This window comes from Myotis nattereri (genome assembly GCF_964212035.1).
Source record: "Myotis nattereri genome assembly, chromosome: 8".
In the NCBI taxonomy this organism is placed as follows: Eukaryota; Metazoa; Chordata; class Mammalia; order Chiroptera; family Vespertilionidae; genus Myotis; species Myotis nattereri.
The window spans coordinates 74,385,622-74,406,446 of NC_138083.1; the positions used below are offsets into that span (position 1 = coordinate 74,385,622).

General features: G+C 42.0%; 1 protein-coding gene across 1 annotated transcript in view; it reads right to left on the reverse strand.

The window, feature by feature from the left end:
- The window catches only part of DHX35 (DEAH-box helicase 35), a 63,464-nt gene that overhangs the window by 11,898 nt on the left and 30,741 nt on the right, over positions 1-20,825 (reverse strand). The window contains exons 9-17 of the mRNA XM_081097799.1: positions 20,231-20,343; positions 19,201-19,297; positions 18,205-18,363; positions 16,215-16,425; positions 11,671-11,795; positions 7,626-7,680; positions 3,901-3,996; positions 2,000-2,094; positions 273-350 (exon numbers count right to left, since the gene is read on the reverse strand). Of these exons, the coding sequence (XP_080953925.1) occupies positions 273-350; positions 2,000-2,094; positions 3,901-3,996; positions 7,626-7,680; positions 11,671-11,795; positions 16,215-16,425; positions 18,205-18,363; positions 19,201-19,297; positions 20,231-20,343 (1,029 nt within the window). The remainder of the gene's footprint in view (positions 1-272; positions 351-1,999; positions 2,095-3,900; positions 3,997-7,625; positions 7,681-11,670; positions 11,796-16,214; positions 16,426-18,204; positions 18,364-19,200; positions 19,298-20,230; positions 20,344-20,825) is intronic.

A 20,825-nucleotide genomic window follows, 5' to 3' on the forward strand; every position in this document is an offset into this window, starting at 1 on the left:
AGCAACACTGGGTGGTGAGAGACAGAGTGAGGGGAGAGGGGCGAGGAGGGCCTCGCCTCCAGGCAGAAAGGAGCAAGATTCCTGTGTTCTTTCAGCCAAACTGCATCAGAGTCTCAGGCAGGGGCCAAGCCACAGATTAGAAGTACTGGCCATATCTAACAGGAAAGTGAAGAGGTCTCCTGGCCATTCCTTTCTGAATGGAACTTCTGGACTCCTGGCTCCAGAGTGAACAGGTGTGTGGAGGGGGCCTTTCAAGCAGTGGCCGTGCTTACTTTGATAAATGCCTCGTACACGTTGAGCATAGTGAGATGATCACCTTCCTCCACAGCAAATTTTCGGTGCACTCGAATCTGGAAAGAAAAAAAAAACACTTAGAGGTTGACTCCTGTGAGCTTCTCGTACTGGGAGGTAACATACAATGAATGGCTCATGGCTTGTAGATCCAGAAAGACCTGGTTTGCACCATTCTAGCCCCGCCATTTCCCGAAAGACCTCAGATTGGTTACTTAACCTTTCTCGGCCTTAATTTCCTTATCTATAACATCAGGATATGAAACCTATCTACCAAGCTTGCTGAGTAACTGAGATAATTCACTATGAAGTACCCAGTACAGTTATTAGATAAATACTAGTGCTCCTGTCTCTCTCCTCCTCTGTGCAGGCAATATCATCTCTTTCAGAACTCTTCCCAGCAACTAATGGAATGTAAGCTCCAGGCAGGGGCCAACTGTCTAGCACATGGTAGACACTCATGTGTCTAGGCTACCACTCAGAACCCATCCCTAAACTTTTCCTTCTGTAACATCCTGGGCAATGCCATCTGCTCCCATGGGTTCAAGGAGCAGCATATACAATATAAGTACAAGTACACTCATACTTATTCACTTCAGAATTTTCTCCTTGTATCAAATACCACATAATTAATCTTCCTTCTTCCTTCCATTCAATCAATAACATATATTTACTAAGCACCTACTATAGGCTAGGCACCGTTTTATGAATTTGGGATATAACAGCAAATAATATGGTGGTGAGAAAAATATAATAAACAAGCAAAATATTTTGTATACTAGGTGGTAAGAAGTATTAGAGGGAAAAAATAAAGCAGGGGATGGTATATAAAGGGGGAGGAGGAATATGTTGTAATTTTAGACAGAATGATCAGAACTTCTGTTTCTTCATCTTGAAAATGAGTTTGCCTATCCTGAGGTAGGATTGTTAAAAAGGCTAATAGAGAAGCAAATAAACAGAAAATGGAGAAAACAGACAAAACCACCTGGGCATGGAGGCAGGAAAACTTCGTAATCTGTGGTTATATGACTGTCAGGGGAGATGACAAGAATCCACAAGGAAGGTCTCTCCTCCCAACTACACATCCAAAGGCAGCCTCTCCGTGCAGAAGGCTGCCGCTTCTCTGGCTCTTCCAACAGCAGCCAAATTTGAACGCATCACTGACCTGCCTTCATCGTATGCCTCACCTGCATGGTGCTCTCAGTATCACAACTTTCCTTCACAGTCTTTCCAACATTCATGCTTTCAGTCAATGGTGCCTGGGCCTCAGGCAGGGCCTTGTCATTTCCGTGGCTTGTTTCCAACATGACCAGAATCACCCTGCTGTGCCTTACGTCACTAATGTGCCCACTCATTTGCCCCCAGAACAGCCTAAAGGACAAGTTTCCTTACGGGAAAGTCAGTAGGACAATGGTTAAGACTTGCGGCTCTGGACTGTGCAAGGCAACTCCACCCTGGCTGTGCAACCATGAGTGAGTCACCTAACCTTCCTGTGGCTCCATCTCTAAAAATGATTATAACAGCATCTACCTCGTGGTTTACGGTGAAGATAAAATGAAATAATGCACATGTCAGGCACACAGCAAACACTCAAATGCAAACTGGGATTTGCACAGCTCGACTGTCAGCAGTTCTTAGTCGTTTTAATAAGGAAAGCCCAAAGTAAAAAAGACTGGTATGAACAGCTTAGAAAGAACACTGGACTTACTGCCTGAGACTTCTGGTTAGGGGGGACCACAAAGATATTCTGGATCTGCATCATGGCTGCAATGCTGAGAATTTCCTGAGAACAGCCGAAATTTCCTATAAAACACAAAGCACCTTTGATTTCAAACATGCAATGTGTCAACAAGAAGTGAAAGACATTTTCTGATGTTTTCCTTGTACCATACTGCAAACTAAGATTTATCCATATATAGCTTGATTTTTAAAGTTTATAATTCATAAACACTTCGCCCTGCCAAATGGAATGTCCTACACCTGGCCTGATGCCTGGAGGTGCTCATTAACTCTGCAGCTGTAACACAGAGAGTGTTACACTCCCTGTGAGCCATGGGGAGCGGGGCTGGCCCCACCACTGAGGACAGGTTGGCTCTACATCTGCTCCCAGCTCTCTTATGTGGACGCCTAGACTTCTGGCAGAAAGCCGGAGAGAGGAAGGGGTCAGGGAATACATGGTTGTGTCCCTTCTGCTGTTTCTCTGCTCCTGGACCCTTCTCTGAGGTAGCCTGTCTGTCAGTAAGGCTCTGGCACCTGGAAAACTGGACCAGGGAAGCACTCTGTGGGCTGCAGCTACTGCTGCTCTGCTGGCACCTGGGACCAGAGTCTGCAGCAATCAGCCTTCCAAGACACAGACAGTGAGGGCGAACTGCACTGCCTGTCCCACTGCCCCCCAGCTCCCGGCCTCATGAGTGGCACACTCCCCAACTCCAAACTTAGAAACCTGCTGCTAAATGTAAGGCTAAGGTCACGTGGTTTCCCAAAACACAATTATAGTTAACTTTCACCATGCTTAGTTTGACATACAACTTTGTAGATTGCCAATTAATGTAAAAGTTAGATAAAATTAAGAAAACATTTATTTACTTTCCCAGGCCGAGAAAACTATGCTCTCTAGATGATTTTGGTTTCTAAGTATGAGAAGATCTTTAGATGATACACTTTTATCCCTTAATTCATATCCTCACAGAAGTCTGAAGATGTCAGAGAAGTTGGAACCCTTGTGCGTTAGTGGGGGAAATATGAAATGGTGTAGCCGCTGTGGAAAATGGTATGGTAATTCCTCAAAAACTTAAACATAGAATTATTAGATATTCCAGCAATTCCACTCTAAATATATACCCAAAATAAGTGAAAGCAGGGACTTGAGCAGATATCTGTACACCCATGTTCCTAGCATTCTTCACAATAGCAAAGGTGGAAGCTCCCTAAGTGTCCATCAACAGATAAATGGGCAAACGAAATGTGATCAATACGTACAATGGAATATTATTCAGCCTTAAAAAGGAGGGGACATATTGACACGTGCTACAATATGGATGAACCTTGAAGACATACCAAGTGAAAAAGGCCAGCCACAAAAGAACAAATACTGTATGATTCTACTTATATGAGGTTTCTAAAATCAGAAACAAGAAGTAGAATGGTATTTGCAAGGTCTGGGGAGGAGGAGAGAATGGGGAGTTAGTGTCTAGTAGGTACAGGGTTTCATTTTAAAAAGATTAAAAAGTTCTGGAAATTAATAGTGGTGATGGTTCAACAACAATGTGAATGTACTTAATGCCCCACAGAACTGTACACTTAAAAAATGGTTGAAATGGTAAATTTTGTTATGTATTTTTTTACCACAGTAACGTCCCTGTTTAAAAAAAAATTCTAAAGGTATTTGTGCTAGGCTCATGAGAAACAAACAGAAGTGCTTACTGAATTAATAAAGACTGACACTGAATCACAAGTTAGCAACATACCCCAAACCCAACAGCGTTAATCAATAGCTCCTTCACTCCCCTAAGTATATTGTACCCTCTTCCCCAGAGTACACAGAATCCAGGGAAATAACTCCTCTGACAGACAAAGTAAAATCAATGAGAACCGTTGGTCTCCACCCACCTGATTCAAGCAGCATTTTTGCAAACATGGGATTCAAAGGAAACTCTGCTATTCTCATGCCAAGTGGTTCAGTTAGTCGACAGTCTTTGTCCAGACCTGCCATGAGAACAGCCATCAGAAGGCATGTACCACTGTGTTGAAAGACATACAGTTGTTGAAGAATAAAAGATGATGATGTATGCTGAAAAAAGGTATCCAAAGGATGAATCATGCACTACCACACTCAATCTGACACCTGAGCACCATTACATTACAAGAAAAGATCTGCTTTCAGTTCCTGAATATTTAATTTAAAAAACTGATACTTCCCATGACTTCTATTCAAGGACTTCATTATAAGGAAATGGCCCTGCAGCCTCCTCTTGCTCCCTCTCTCTCCTTGCCCACAGCAGCCTCATTCTGGTCCCATATTTTCCATAGACTGCTCTTTCCAAGGGCCCAACAACCACATAGTGCAAAATACAAAGGGCGCTTCCGGAGGGTCTGCAGCAGCCTTTGACTCTGTAGACCACAGCTCCTTGGAAGCACTCTTCCCCGGCTCCCAGTACCCCCTCCCCCCTCCTGCTGCTCTGCCACCGCTCCTGCTACTCCCTGTCACCTCTGGATCTTCTTCCATGTCCCATGGTAGATGTCCCAGGATGACACTCCATGCCCTCCGTTCTTCCCTTACTATGTGAGCAATTACAGGCCATGATTATGAATCTAAACACCTGCCCAGGTCTCTCTTTGGTGCCAACACCAGAGCTGTCTGTCCAGCTGCTTCCTGGGCAGTCTACTGAACCAGGCAGGCAGACTCCTTCAATTCCCCACATCCCTCCTTGCCTCTTTGCCACTGGCCAATATCCAGAAACTGAATGCCCACAATGTAGACTATTGTTTAGACTATTCCCAAGATGCAGCATTAAAACAAATGATTCTTTAAAGGTGATAATTCAGCTTGAAACTAAATTAAGTTGGGTGTTTCCCTCTATCTTTTCCAGTTAATTTAGGGCCATGAAGAAATAGAAAATATTTTAAATGTCATGCTGATTGAAGAAAAATTAGTCCAAATGAAAAACTTCTATGCATTCAACGTTCTCCCATCCCCATTACAGATAATCCAGGAAACCTTGCTTTCAAGTTCCTATTACAAGCTTGAGGACAGGAGATAGAAACCTATCCTGGCACACATTCACTCTGGGCTGCCTTGGTGTAGACCCACCTAAAGGCCTTTTAAATCACTGAAGATCTTTAAATCAGTAACTGTTTATTCCTTCACAGGGAAGTATCATAAATATAATGTCCATAAAGATGGACTCCTACCTCACCCCATACAAATAATTAACTCAAAATGGATCATAAACCCACTAAATGTCAGAACTAAAACTATTTTAAAAACTTCAAAAAAGACCTAGGAAAAAAAATTTATGCCAGTGGGTTAGGCTATGGTTTCTTAGCTATGACACCACAAGTGACAATTGAATTACTTAAAATTTTTGCCCTGGCCAGTGTGTCTAAGTGGTTACAGCATCAGCCTGCGAACCAAGGGGTCACAGGTTCGATTCCCGGTCAAGGGCACATGCCTGGGTTGCAGGTTTGATCCTCGGCCCCAGTTGGGCCGTGTGTAGGAGGCAACTAATCGATGTATCTCTCTATCCCTCTCATATCACTATTTCTCTCTCTCTCTCTCTCTCTCTCTCTCTCTCTCTCTCTCTCTCTCTCTTTCTCTCTCCCACCACCCCCCCCCCTCCTTCCCTCCATGCCATTCTCTCTAAAAATCAATGGAAAAAAATATCCTCCAGTGAGGATTAACAAACAAACAAAACGTTAAAACTTTTGTACTGCAAAAAAGTGAAAAGCCAGCCCTGGCTGGTTTGGCTCAGTGGATGGAGCGTCGATCTTTGGACTGAAGGGTCCCAGGTTCGATTCCGGTCGGGGACACATGCCCGGGTTGTGGGCTCGATCCCCACTGGGGGATGTGAAGGAGGCAGCCAATCAATGATTCTCTCTCATCATTGATGTTTCTATCTCTCCCTTTCCCTTCCTCTCTGAAATCAATGGAAACATATTTAAGAAGGAAGGAAGAAAAAATAAAGTGAAAAGCCAACCCACAGAATGGGAGAAATATTTACAAATCACAGGCCTGAGAAGAAACGTGTACCCACACTATATAAAGAACTCCTCCAACTCAATAATAAAATGACAATTCCCCAAAATTAAACATGGGCAAACCTTTCTCCAAAGAAGATATACAAGTAGCCAATAAAGGTGCCCAACACCATTAGTCATTAGGGAAATGCAAATCAAAACCCAAGATACCACTTCCTATCCATTAGGATGGCTATAATACGAAAGATAATAACAGCCGAAACCGGTTTGGCTCAGTGGATGGAGCGTCGGCCTGCGGACTGAGGGGTCCCGGGTTCGATTCCGGTCAAGGGCATGTACCTGGCTTGCGGGCACATCCCCAGTGGGAGATGTGCAGGAGGCAGCTGATCGATGTTTCTCTCTCATCGATGTTTCTAACTCTCTATCTCTCTCCCTTCCTCTCTGTAAAAAATCAATAAAATATATATTAAAAAAAAAAAGAAAGATAATAACAAGTATTAGCAACTTTTTATTATGTGAAGAAATTGGAAACCACCATACATTGTTGGTGAGATGTCCATCAAAAACTTGTATACGAATGTTTATAGCAGCATTATGTATATTAGCCAAAATGAGGAAACCAACCCAAATGTCCATCAACTGATGAGTAAATAAGAAAAATGTGTGGTATATCCATACAATGGAATATTATTCAGCAATAAAAAGAAATAAAGTATTAATATGTGCTCCAAAATAGACGAATACTGAAAACATGCTGAATGAAAGAAGCCAATCACAAAAGACCACATATTATATGATTCCATTCATATGAAATGTCCAGAATAGGCAAATCTACAGACAAAGAAAGTAGATTAGCAGGACCCACCCTGGGAGGAGGAGGGGAGAGGGAATGAGGAGTGAGTGCTGATGGGTACAGATTTCTTTCTGGAGTGATAAAAACTTGTGGCAATGGTTGCACAACATTGTGAATATACTGAAAACCATTGAATTGTACATTTTAAATGGGTAACTTACACCTCAATAAAGATGTTAAAAGCAAAAAAAATAATCTAAAACCTCCACTGAAACATACTACCAAAATGGATATAATATTAACTTGAGGCAATATTCACAGGAAAAAATACGTATTTCCTGAGGTGGTGAATTTAGGTGACAATTTTCTCTCTCAAGGGAAACACTACATTTTCAAACAATGAGAGAATACAGATTCCCCCATAACATGGTGTTTCTTTACCCAGGCTGGATGCTACCCAAATCTCCACAGGGAACGAAGGCTGAGCCACAGACTTCAGGATGGGGGGAGGGACAGAGAAAAAGGTTTGGAGAGGTGACACCTGAAATACTGGTATAAAATCTCCTGGATGTTTTTAGGAGGGGGCTTGGCACTGCTGATGGTTATGAGTAGCTTTTAATGTACTGATATGCTTAATTAATTCATTGTCAGGAGTAGACGTCATGTACTATTAATCACACCTTCCTATTTCTATAAAGCTTAAGAATCCTTAAGAGGATTATTTATGTGTGGAGAATCAATGCCATTCCTGAAGATACTAAGAGCCCTAAAGTGAATACAACCTAACATCACATATTAGTGAACAGCTCAGAGAACATATACTAGTAATAATAGATAGGCATACCTCCCAGGGCATAGAGTAACTCCAATGCTTGAACCATCGACTGTGCTGGAGGGGGCTGTAAAAAATATAAAAATTAATTAATTTCTTCAGGTGACAGACATAAAAATGTGACTATTTCCAGATCGAATCCACTCTCCCCTCCACGTGGCCCATACTTCACCTCCATGCTCCTATACATAATGCTGGTGCCCCTTAACATATCCTTTCTATACATCTCAGCATCCTTAACACTGCTTAGCCTTTAATCTCAGCTTGATTAAACCTTTCCCATGGAGGCCCTTCCTCATGCTTCCATCAGAAGTGGACTACCTTGAACTACTTCCTTGTTTTTCCTAAACTCACATCAGACAGTTCTAATTTTCACTGCCTAGTCTCAATCTTCTACTACCCAAAATACTGCACTACTGGTTGGCAACTGATCTTTGCATCACCCAGAGCCCGCTCCAATCCTTGCCTATAAGTGGTAACTGACATGCAATTGAATTTGAAGTCCTGAAAATAATACAGAATGCCAGATAACCTAAAGTTAAACAAAGCTACTAGTAATATTGTGACCTTCAGTCTGATCTAGATCCTCACCTCCTTCTTTCCTTCCACAAATCTTTTTTTTTTTTAATATATATTTTATTGATTTTTTACAGAGAGGAAGGGAGAGAGATAGAGAGCTAGAAACATCTATGAGAGAGAAACATCGATTAGCTGCCCCCTGCACATCTCCCACTGGGGATGTGCCCGCAACCCAGGTACATGCCCTTGACCGGAATCGAACCTGGAACCCTTCAGTCCGCAGGCCGACCGACGCTCTATCCACTGAGCCAAACCGGTTTCGGCCCTTCCACAAATCTTTACTGAGCATCTACTAACTGCCAAGCACCATTACTACTTACTGCTAAATGACTTCATTTATAATAAGCCAGGTAATAAAATTATAATAGTTTTCAAACTGTGTGGTTTCTTTTTAAAAAAAATGTTTTTATTGATTTCAGAGAGACAAAGGGAAAGGGAGAGAGATAGAAACATTGATGAATGATCGATCGGATGCCTTCTGAACACCCCCTGAGATCAAGCCCTGATTGGAATGGAACCATGACCTCTTGGTTCACAGATTGAAATTCACTACTGAGCAACACTGGCTGGGCTGGTCTAAATGCATTCACATAACAAACATATTATATGTATCACACTGTTTTAGTTCAATTTTACAGATGAAGAAATTAAAATCAGTAAAAGACATTTGAACAGGGTCAAGTAGGCAGCTGATGGATGGCAAAGCCAGAAACTGAACCCAGGTCTCACTTTTTTCACTCTACCCCACCCACTGACAGCCAAGGAACAACGTTGTACTTTTAAAAGTTGTGATGACTATACACACACACTTATGACGGTAAGAACTAGACCTAATTCACTACACAGAGGACATTCCACACATCATGGTTGACTAAGTCATGGAATTGACTCACTAGCCTTTCCTCAGTGCCTCTGACATCCGACGTTACAACAGAGGCAAATACACAGCATCTGAGTGGAGGAGCCTAATCTCTCTGGGATCTTTACCCTGAGATTACTGAGAGCTGACAACAGGAACGGCAAAGCACTGAACTAGGTTTTGAATACGTACAGAACAAAACTAACGAGGTCCTTTATGAGTCCTTCTGATCTTTGACCCTACTTCTAGTCAATCACTAAGTCACCTTTTAATTCCGCTCTTTGAATTTATTATCAATCAACAAAAAAGAACAAAACCTCTCCTCACAGCCCTAATATTTTCACCTAAATACACATCTACTACATTTACCAGCATTTCTCTATGGCCTCATCTGGTTTGGGATCATATGCAAACAGTTTTAACATAGTTGGAAGGACTGGGTATGTATAATTTTAGCTGTTTTTCCTCACTGTTAGATTTTCTGTTTTCATTGTTTCTTGTACCCATAGGAACTTCAGTGATTACTTGGGAGAGCTGAGTAACATTCCATCAAGGCCATACATACTCTGTAAAATATGCAATTTTCTTATTAGTGGGCAACTAAGTTGTTTTCAGTTCTTTACTACTGTAATTAGCACTGCAAAATATACAAAATTATATGAACCCCGTGATTTCAATAGTGAAATCCAATGGTGAAAAACACCCTTTCAGGGGGAAATAACTGGAAGGGACTACGTGAAGATGAATTTGTATGTATTTTCTTCATTTCTCAATTGTCCAGAGTTTATGGTTTTCATCACTTATATTTTTTAATCTAAAACAAAGTGATGCTATAAATATTATAATACATGGACTTTTTTGTCTTTTTTTGAAACTTTTTTCCAGGAAAAATTTCCCTGAGAAAATATCAGGCCTTGCTCTGGCTCATAAAATAGTATCAGGAATGCCTCCATGAGGACTGAAACACAGGATGACACCACTTTCCCAAACTGGGTCAGCTCTGGCTCTTACCATCTCTCCTTGTGTTCAATCATTTGATTAACTTGAAGTGGACTTTACAATTATTTCAATTTGCACTTCTCTCTCTTCTAGAAAAGCCGAGCATGTTCTGACATTAGTTTACTGTTTGTGCTATTTCCTTTCCTTTAGCTTTTTTCTTCAGTGGACATTAGATTTATTCTACATGATGTAGTTACTGACATGTTGATCTAACACTGTTGCCATTATGTTTTCTTTTAATCTTAGATGTGAGTTTTTAATAGCTTTTAATTTGCATTTACTTTTCATCTTTTCTTTATAATTTCTTGTACTATACACCAATAAACAAAGGGTTCATTTTCTCCACACTTATGATAAACCATAATTATTTCCTTTGGGAGGAAGAGTGCTATTTTTCTATTCCTTCATTTGCCTAGTTTATGTGACAGGTATGACATTAGGGATTTTATTATCCAAGAATCCAGACCTGCCATACCACATAACAACACAGGTAGGACAGAACAAAGAGTTAAAATGCAAGTCTTCAAATCATAAAAATTCAACAAGAAAATATGAGTGAATATTTATTAACTAACTGAACTAGATATGAGAGCTTCATAAGCACAGTAACAGAAGCCATAGAGGCAAAGGCAGAAAGACTTTACTGTGGAAATGTTTAGAATGTCTGCACATTAAAAAATAATAATAAACTTAAAAACAGTAAAATACAAGTAAACAGAAAAACTGTTTGCAAGAAATATTGTGGACAAAGGTTAATTTTTTTAATAGTTAAAGGACTCCTGAAAAACACTAATAAACGCTAATTCTAAGAGATAAATGGCTTAACAACATAAAAGTATAAAGTGCACAATAAGCTTATTTTAAAAACTATCTTCCGAAAATCAAAATAATAAGGTACAGATGGTATTTTTTCTACCTTCTTTCTCCTTCTCCACCATCAATCAAATTAGCAAAACTCTAAAAGAAAGTCATATAGTATGATAGGAGCACTATGAGTAGGGCATTCCTGTGCTGCTGGAGTTTATAACTATAAAGCAACTCGGCCACATGTCAAGGACCTACAAAAGGACTATGGCCCTCTGACCCAATAATTTCACACCTGGAAACCTGCCTTGGGGAATAAGGTGAGACCAATCATCCACAAGACCCTTCCCTGCAGCTCTACCAAAGCCCTCTTGGCTCCCCCAATCATAATACTCTCACATGCAGGCCAAACATGCTCACTGTCCTGCATCTCGCTCCCCCTCCCGAGCTGGTGAAATCCCATGAGTTGCACATTTCACCACAGGCGTGACTAACTGGGCTGGGGGCCCTGCCTTTGTCTCTCCCAGCACTGGGCACGTGCACTGTGATAACTCATTACTTGTCTCTGTTCCCCCGTGGACAAGGACAGGAACTGGTCTGGCTGTATTCCCCCTGTAGCCTACACAAGGCCTGGTACAAAGCAAGCACACAACATAGGAGCTAAATAGAAAGGAAGGAAAGGAAACAGAAATGGAAAAGGAACAGAAAGGAGAAAGAAAGAAAAAAAAGAGAAAGCAAGCAAGCTGACATGCCCTATAACAATTCCCCTGAGAGCCCTCCAGCCTCCCCTGGCCGCAGACAGAAGGCAGGACTCACCGACATGAAGTGGAACCTGAGGACATTGTCAATTCCCAGTGCTTTCAGCTGCAGGATGACAGGTGCCAAGTTGCTCCGCTGCATCTCAGGAACAGTGGACTGAGGCAGCTTGTCAAAGGCTTCCTCTGAGGATAGGAAATCACAACTGTTTGGGATCAAATGCCACAATCAAATGCAATCATTATGACAAAGGGACAGTTTTCTTTCTCTAACAAGAGGCTCTAGGATTCCCGGATCAGATGCATATATTATGATATAAAGTTATTTCATGTTTAAGAAAGACCATTCTACTTAAATACTTAAGCAATTTATATCTTTATAAACAATACATCATTATGGAAGTTTATCCTCTTATTTTTAGGACACTTCTTTTAGAATGTGTTTTTTGTCAGCAAAATATTAAATCAAAGCAACAAGTATTTGCTGAATCACTATTGGTGTCCAGTTACCATACCTCTGCTTGGGATAGAGTAAATCGAAAGGCAAGAACAATACATATAAACACTAAAGAATAATTTCAAAATACATTACCAAGTAACCAGAATACAGTAAATGACCAAATCTTATGAAGAGCAAAAACTGTCCAAATCTAACTCTTCGAATCAATGAGCCAAGCACACACGTCACACTCATATCCCAATGGCTGTCCCAAGTAGATTAATGAATGCTTGCGTGCCTGCCCCACCAGGAACAAAAGGTGACCTCTCACAGGAAAAAGCACAAGGCACAGAGGTGCCAAGATGGGAGGGACAGGAGAACAGGGAGGGAGGGAAAGAGACTGGGAGGCCTTCTTATAAAAGCTAGACAAAAAGGTGGGGGAAAGAGGGAGAAAGAGATTAAACCCATTTTGTTCATATTCAGAAAGCTTATGGATTATAGAGAGAATGCTCCACCCTCAAAACCCTCCCACATCAGTCAACATTTTAGCGGTGAACACCCTCCTTTACACAGGGTGGCCCCATTTCCACGGAGACCATAAAGCTGCAGTTAACTAGAGAAAAAGCAAACCAAAACAGCTCTCTCCCTGAAGAACTTCATAAAAGTCGTCCCTGAGGAAACAGCCAATACTCTCTGGAGTGACTGATACAAACTGTCAAATGCCTGGGTCTAACTGGAAGGTTCTGGATTACAGGCAACAGCAGGAAGTTCCAAACGGGATACTGCCTTTGTGTTTCAACAGCATTTTGGGGGTAGCTTTTTGGAAGAATAGCCACATTTCCAAATACCGAGCTGACCAAGGGAGAAGCAAAGTATCAGATAAGAGGACAGCCCCCTGAGAAGACACTCACAGGCAGTTAGTGCTTCCTAAGAGTTGAGTGACACCCAATTAAACACCACTGAGGACTTGAGAGTGAAGCACTGGGCCAGGTGCTGTAGGAGCCATAGGCCAAGGGTTTTGAGAAGCTTCAATGATATGAAAGGGCCTGGGACAGGGGTGGGCAAACTTTTTGACTCGAGGGCCACAATGGGTTCTTAAACTGGACCGGAGGGCCGGAACAAAAGCATGGATGGAGTGTTTGTGTGAACTAATATAAATTCAAAGTAAACATCATTACATAAAAGGGGACGGTCTTTTTTTTTTTTTTTTTAGTTTTATTCATTTCAAACGGGCTGGATCTGGCCCGCGGGACGTAGTTTGCCCACGGCTGGCCTGGGATAAGACCAGAAACAGTGACCTCTGAGACAAGGTCCCAATGAGCGGTCCTCCCAAAGGAAAAGGGAGACTCAGGGAAGGAAGAAGCACAGCCATGGAAAGAAAACTGAGGTTGCTTCACGAGGGAGGTGCCATTTGAGAGAGGATGTGAAGGATACGGAGAATGTGATGTGCTGGGCAGAGGAAACAGCTCAAGGAAAGGCATCACAGGAATGAGGTGGGTGTGGGAAACAGAGGCATGTCCAGGAGGAGTGTGGTGCAGCTGTGATGCAGCGTGGGGAGGGAGGCGGACTGAGGAGACGGTAAGCCGAGAACAGTTGTGGAAGGCTCAGAGAGACTCCTAAGGGCCTGAGCAGGCAGCATGCTCAGAGCTGTGCTTTCTGAAGCTCGTCTAGTAATGGGTTAGCCAAGAACGCTGAGAGGCTGGGTCAAACGCACCCCACTGCTGTCGACTGGCCTTCCCAACCCCACCTCTACTAAAACTGCTCATGCTAAGGAAGACAAATATACCTGCTTGTCTTTAGTCTGTACTCTACTAGTAGATTTCTTTAAAGCATGACATTATGCTAACCATTTCCTCAATGGAGAGTAGAGGGGAAGAACATTTGTAATATTTTCAAAATAAAGATAAATTTTAAAAAACACTTAAGTTCCTCAAAGTTAAGACACAGAATTATTAAATGACCCCATAATTCTACTCCCAGGTATATACCCAAAAGAACTAAAAACAGGTACTCCAACAAGTACATGCACACACATGTTCATAGGAGCAATTATTCACAATAGTCAAAAGGTGGAAACAATCATCAGCTGATGAATGTATAAGCAAAATGTGTTGTATCCACACAGTGAAATATTATCTATATATGTAATATATATATTATTGATTTCAGAGAGGAAGGGAGAAGAGAGAAACATCAATGATGAGAGAGAATCACTGATTGGCTGCCTCCTACACGCCCCCTACTGGGGATCGAACCTGCAACCTGGACATGTGCCCTTGACCGGAATTGAACCCAGGACCCTTCAGCCCGCATGCTGAAGCTCTATCCACTGAGCCAAACCAATTAGGGCTTATCTATATATATATAAAAGCCCAAGCAACCTGCTGACCATTAGCTATGATGAGCACTGACTACCAGTGGGCAGACGCTCAACGCAGAGGCATGGAAACATGGAACAGAATGATGAATCTCAGCGGGAAGGGGAGAGGGCAGAAAGAGATTAACCAAAGATCTTATATGCATACTAGAGGCCTGGTGCATGGATTTGTGCACTGGTGGGGTCCCTCAGCCTAGCCTGCAGGGATCAGGATGAAATTGGCAGTACAAAATCCCCCAAGGGGTCCCAGATTGCAAGAGGGAGCAGGCCAGGCTAAGGGATCCCACCGTTGCACAAATCCATGCACTAGGCCTCTAGTTCAGCTATAAAAAAGAATGAAGTACTGATACAACATAGATGAACCTTGAAAACATTATGCTAAATGAAAAAAGCCAGACACAGAAAGTCACATATTGTATGATCTCATTTATTTGAAATATCCAACAGATAAATCTATAGAGACAAAACAAAGATTGGTGGTTGCCAGGGGCCGGGAGCAGGGAGGAATGGAGGGAAACCACTTAATGAGTAAGGGCTTTACTTTAAAGGGATGGAAATGTTTTGAAACTAGATAGAGGTGGTGGTTACACATTGTAAATGCCACCAAACTGTTCAGTTTAAAATAGTTAATTTTATATTATGTAAATTTCCCCTCAAAAATAATTTTTTTAAGTAGCTTGAAACTTTCTCCTCCTCTGAATTTCAGGATGCATTTTCCTGCCTTGGTTTTCTCTTTCCACTCCAACCATTCCTTCTTAGTGCCTTCAGGGGTGGAAGACACTACATCTCTGGCCTCAGGTTCTGCCTTTCCCTCCCTCCCCTGGCTACTCTTTTCCCCTTTCTTCCCCACCCATGTACTTGTGCATTCCACTCCCTCTGCCGGGTGTGCTGAAATCTAATCTCCACTGCTAGCCCTTCAGTGGGTAACTACTGGGCCGCCAATAAAATCAGGCCCAAATACTCGATTTTGAAGTCCTCCTCAACAGGATAACTCTGATCTCTGCTTCCAACGCTCATTCCTTTATGGCAACCCTATCACACAATATGCCAATCTGATTGTGGGTCTGCCTCCATCACCAGGCTGTCAATGACCACACGTGGCCAAAACCATGTCTCACCTAGCCCTAGATCTCCAAACCCTGGCACCGTGCTTGGCTTTGTAAACATTTGCTAAAAGAAAGAATGATGTCAAGGACTGAGCAAGGGCAACAGTAACCAAAAAGGAAAGAAGAGATCTGGTAAGTGATGGCAAATTATGTGAAAACCAAGTCTGGACAATTGAGAGAAATCTTAGTACCATCCCTCACACAAGAGAAGTGCAGAGAGAGAAAGAGCAGTTCTGGGATATCACTGTCTGTAGGGAAGGCTATCTTCAAGCTGGAGAGAAGGCTCCTTAAGGCCAGAACAGTCCTGATGGTATTTATTTTGCTCCTTTAGAGTCTAGCATGGTGCACAGTACAGAGCAGTAGACCAACTATTTGCTGTCAGTGAGATAGATCTTGCTATTTTAGCTCTGCAAAGATGCTCTGACTAGAGCTAAAGATGGGACCCCCTACTGGGGGCTCAGGGATTCCAGAACAAGAAAACAGCACACTAATAGGCCAATAGGGACTAGTAGCAAAGAAGTACTACGTTTAGAGGAGCAAGGTGGCGCGGGCCAGATTACAGAGGGACATGTGAGGGAGGGCTGGCTTTTGTGTGAAGTCTTGCCCATTGAGGGTAAATATAATGTTCTCCAATGTCGAGGCTGACAGAAAATAAAAAACCCTTAGAAGAAAGCCACACTAACCTGTATAAAGACGGTAACATTTTCCGGAGCGGCTACGGCCACCACGTCCTGCTCGCTGGTTGGCTGATGCCTGGGACACTGGGACCACCACCAAGCACTCAATAGCTGTCCTGGGATTGTAGGCTCGGAGTTTCATGAAACCACAGTCGATCACATACACAACCCCACTGATTGTAATGGAGGTTTCTGCCACATTGGTGGCCACTATCACCTAAGTTCCCCATAGAACAAAGAGTAAAAATAAAAGTTATTTGGTTCTTTTCATTTTTAATAAGTTATTTAGTTTGGTATCCTGCAAAAGCATAAGTTTCAGGGACAGAATATCTTGGTTTTGAATTCTTCCAGAGCATGTGATGTTAGATAAGTTAATTAACCTCCTGAGCATGGTTCCTCATCAAAATAATATTTACTCCCTTCCCAGTGTTGGGTTCTAATCCTGGTACTTGGCCCATAGTAAATATTCAACAAATGTTAGTTTTTGTCTTTTGTACAACTAAGATAAATCACCACCCTGCGCATGTAATACCCATTTATTCACTCACATTCTAGCTATTTTCTGAGGGTTTGTACTTTGCCAGGCACTGTGCAAGGTGCTGGGGATGTATGATGAACAAGAGAATACAATACCCCTGCTCTCCCAGAGTCTAGTGTGAGAAAGAAAATACAACAGAGCATGAATATAACATTACATAGTATTTAAGGTGTTTATTATATATTATAATAATGGGCTGTGCTATTTTAGATTGGATGGCCAGGGGAAATCTCTCTAAAAGATGATTTTGAGCTGAGACGTGAGTAACAAGAAGCAGCCAACCCTGGAGATCCAGGTAGAAGAAACAATTGAAAGAAAGGAGAAACAGCCAGTGCGGCCAGAGTCCAGAGTAAATACAAGATGAGGCTGGAGGGAGGCTAAGACAGATCATGCACAGTCTCTGGGACACTGTGAGCTGTTTATATTTTATTCCAAGTGCACTGGAGCTGCCCCTGAAGGATGTGAAGCAACAGGTCATGTATAGATAGCACTTAGAACTTTCTAAAGGCACTTTTATATCTATCATTTCATAAAAATCTTCCTATCATTTTTATATAGCAGACATATGCTATAAAACCATCTATCTATTATTAGTTATGTTTTACAGCGGAGAAAACCTGGCCTTGAGGTTGAGTAATTCATCCCAGGGCAGAGTGACTAAGGAACGGAACCACGGCCTCCTGACTGGTTGGCCACAGTTCACATTTCACTGGGAAGATTCCAGCTGCTCCCTCCCAGTGGCCGGAAGGCTGAGCACATTCTTCCAAGTGGTTCAAAGTAGGAGCGGATTGCCAGACCATCCCCCACCTACTGTATTCTTTGTCACCTGCTCATGAGTAGCTACTACAAGCGACTTCAGACCAGTCCTGGGTCTTCCTCATCCAATGGAAGGGAAATGGGGTAAGGCCCAGGAGGACAATGAGCAGGAAGCAGAATGGCCGCCTGCCGGCTCCTTCAAACAAATGCTTCCCACCACACCCTTCCCCACCCCAATTTCAATGCTAAATATTTTTAAGCCACACCTTAAACTAATTAACTTAAACTTGGCACTATAGGCAAAATGATGCTTCAAACCAATGGCTTAGGAACCACTAGTAGTAATATATCTATTGTTCCCACTGATCACAATCCACCAACTCGGTCCTGCAAGCCAAGGTAGTGTTGTGTTATGGGGAAATATTAGGCAGGCAGGAAAGAGATAAGAAGTCACCTGCTCTGATAATTACTGTCAGAGTGACCCTTCTGTGGGGCAGGTTCAGAAATCTTTGCAACACATTATTTATTGTGTGCTTTTCAAAATACTGCACAGAAACATGGAGCTCTTAAAGAAACCTGCCTGTATAACAAGTTTCACTTCAATGTTAAAAAACAAAACAAAACCTTTCCAGTGCACAGCAAAAGGGCCCCAAAATGATTGTAGATGTCTGCAAACACCCTTGGTCATCAGGTTAGTCTCACCTTTCGGACACTGCGGGACACCCTTTCAAACACTTTCATTTGCTCAAAGGAAGGCAGTCCTGCATACATGGGGAGGATCCGGAGGTGTCTCTTCATCCCAGTCCGACCTAGTGCTCGAGCCTGCTCGATCAGCAGAGACACGACAGTTTCTACCTCTTCCTAAAACATCGAACCAGGAACCAAAGAAACCAAGATCAATTTGAAGTTGAAGCATGTCACTTTTTCATATGAAAGATACAAAAGTTTGGATCAGGATTTTAACTGTGGTCAGATTCATGACTCCAGTGTGATCACATTCTACTCTGGGGTGGTATGTAATTAAGTGCTACCCAACAATGGTGCCTGTGGAGTGAAAATTTGCAACCGTCAGATTAATAAACAAGAAGAATAACTATTTAACTCAACTTTGAGGTACTGTGACAAAGCAATGCATACATATGAACAAGCTGTGGGAGATAAAATCGCTATACACATTTCAAGAAAAGATTACTGAACTGTGGAAAATGCTAAACAGTGGAAAAGATTCTAGCTAGAGGGTAATTCTGAACAGTGTTACAACCCTGAGTGAGCACTTGGGCTTGTTCAATTGTCTTTCCAGTGATGTGCCCACTTAGCACCCCCAGGATAAGCTGTAAAGGTGTCACTGAAAAAGAAGCCTGCAGCAGCAACCTGCACATATAAATGCACCTGATGCAATATTAAATTCTAGTAAACAGCTTATGGAATGAATGTGTAATATACTTTGGAATCAGCTAATAAATTTCAAATACATTTGACCCTCTGCAGACTGAACAGGCAGGAGCCAATGACTCTCTGACTATGTAGTCAGTAGATGAATGACGTCAGACCAAACAATTTTTTTTTTTTGCAATTAAGTAACCACAAAATACAATAAAACATAAAACAAACAGCTAAGCAAAGTAACAGCTTCTGTATTAATTCTGGTGCTGCCTTAACATGTCTGTTTATTACAGAGAAAAGGTCCATTGGAATTACCTGGCCAGTAAGAAATGCTAATATGTCTCCATCTCCCTCTGTCTGGTGAATTTTCATCACGGTTTCTACAGTTGCTTTGATGTAATCTGGAACAGGACTGAAAAGATATATGAGTGAAACTCATCACTACAATACACACGAGTTATAGATCCATTACCCTGGTAAATCTGGCAGCAGAATCTCCTGCCTGGGCCTGCCCAGCAGTAATCAGTATATGAATAAATAAAATAAGTATTCACTTTTTTCTTTTTTTAAAATGCAACATTGAAGAATAATTCATAATTACACGTCAACTATGATTTTTTTGCTTTATTTGCAAAGAAACAAAAACAATAAGCCCATGCACGTTTATGTGCATCTTTAGCGCGCCAAGATGTGCGGCCAGTGAAAACAGAGGGCTATCCCAGCGCTAAGTCCCACTCTTTCCGTCCCCTCCTGACCACTGGCAGCAGGCCTGAGGGGTGGGCGGAGCTGCCGAGTGCATGCACTGTCCCGCCAGAACAATTCAGAAGTCAAGCCCCCAACTCTCTGTATTTGTCAGCCACGGTCTGTCTGTCCAGTGACTCAGTACAGGAATTAGAATGACCCTCTTCCTGTCCAAGAGGGCTCCTCCCAAAATTGTCAACCAGGCTTTTTGCCAGGATGTAGGGAGCTGAAAACCAAATGATTTAAAGATATATGAGTGGAACTGACAGCCATCTGGTAAACCTCAGTTCTAAAAACTATCAAACTCTCCTTCCCCTAAGCTTGTTACCACTTTGCTCTTTCCTACTGAGCTACTAACTAGATTCATAAAAACTTGCACATTAGTGTCAAGAGTTTAAACTAAATTTGGTAGTGATATTAAGCAGGGTTCCAGAACATCCTATCAATGACAGGAGATACAAAATAATGACAGGAGACAGAATATACCCCTCCTCACCAGCCTGGCATATCACCCTTGGAAGACATGCAGTTGCTTCTCATTCCACAATACAGGACTAGACTAACTTTCTAGGCACCATCATTAAAAAAGCAAGTATCATCAAACCTTTGTAGATAAAAGATATCCACGGGAAATGTCCGCCCTTCCACTGTAAGGATCACACATGTATCCCTGGTTGGGTCGCTGGTTTCATTTTGATTAAAGAAATCCCGAAATTTCTAAAAAAATAAAATAAATCAATTCTTCATTCCTTTAAAAAAAATAATTCATAGTAATCCATGGAAAAAAGAAAATAATACAGAAAAAGAATACGGAGCAGGGAGTTGGCAGTAGAAATTGGATATATAGAATACAGACTATGGGTTGCAAAATAGTTATTAAAAACCATATGTTTATTATTGCAATTTTGAGGGATCGCATTTCAATGACAGACTCTTTACTAAGGTTTGGTAAAAATAACAAAGGTTAGATTTCAAAACTGTATTTGCTGACACTCGCCCAGCACCCTGTTGAGAGAAGTGGCTCTCAGCAGTTCCTCCCAAATAGGTAGCTACATCCTCTTCAATGGCACTTGATCACCAGACTGGTAGTCTATAGGGAGGCCTGGAAAGAGAGCTCTGGCCAACAGGAGACACTACCAAAGATTCCCCTCTTAGGGAATGTGCCCCAAGACACATAAAGAAGCTGAGCCTGAGAAGAG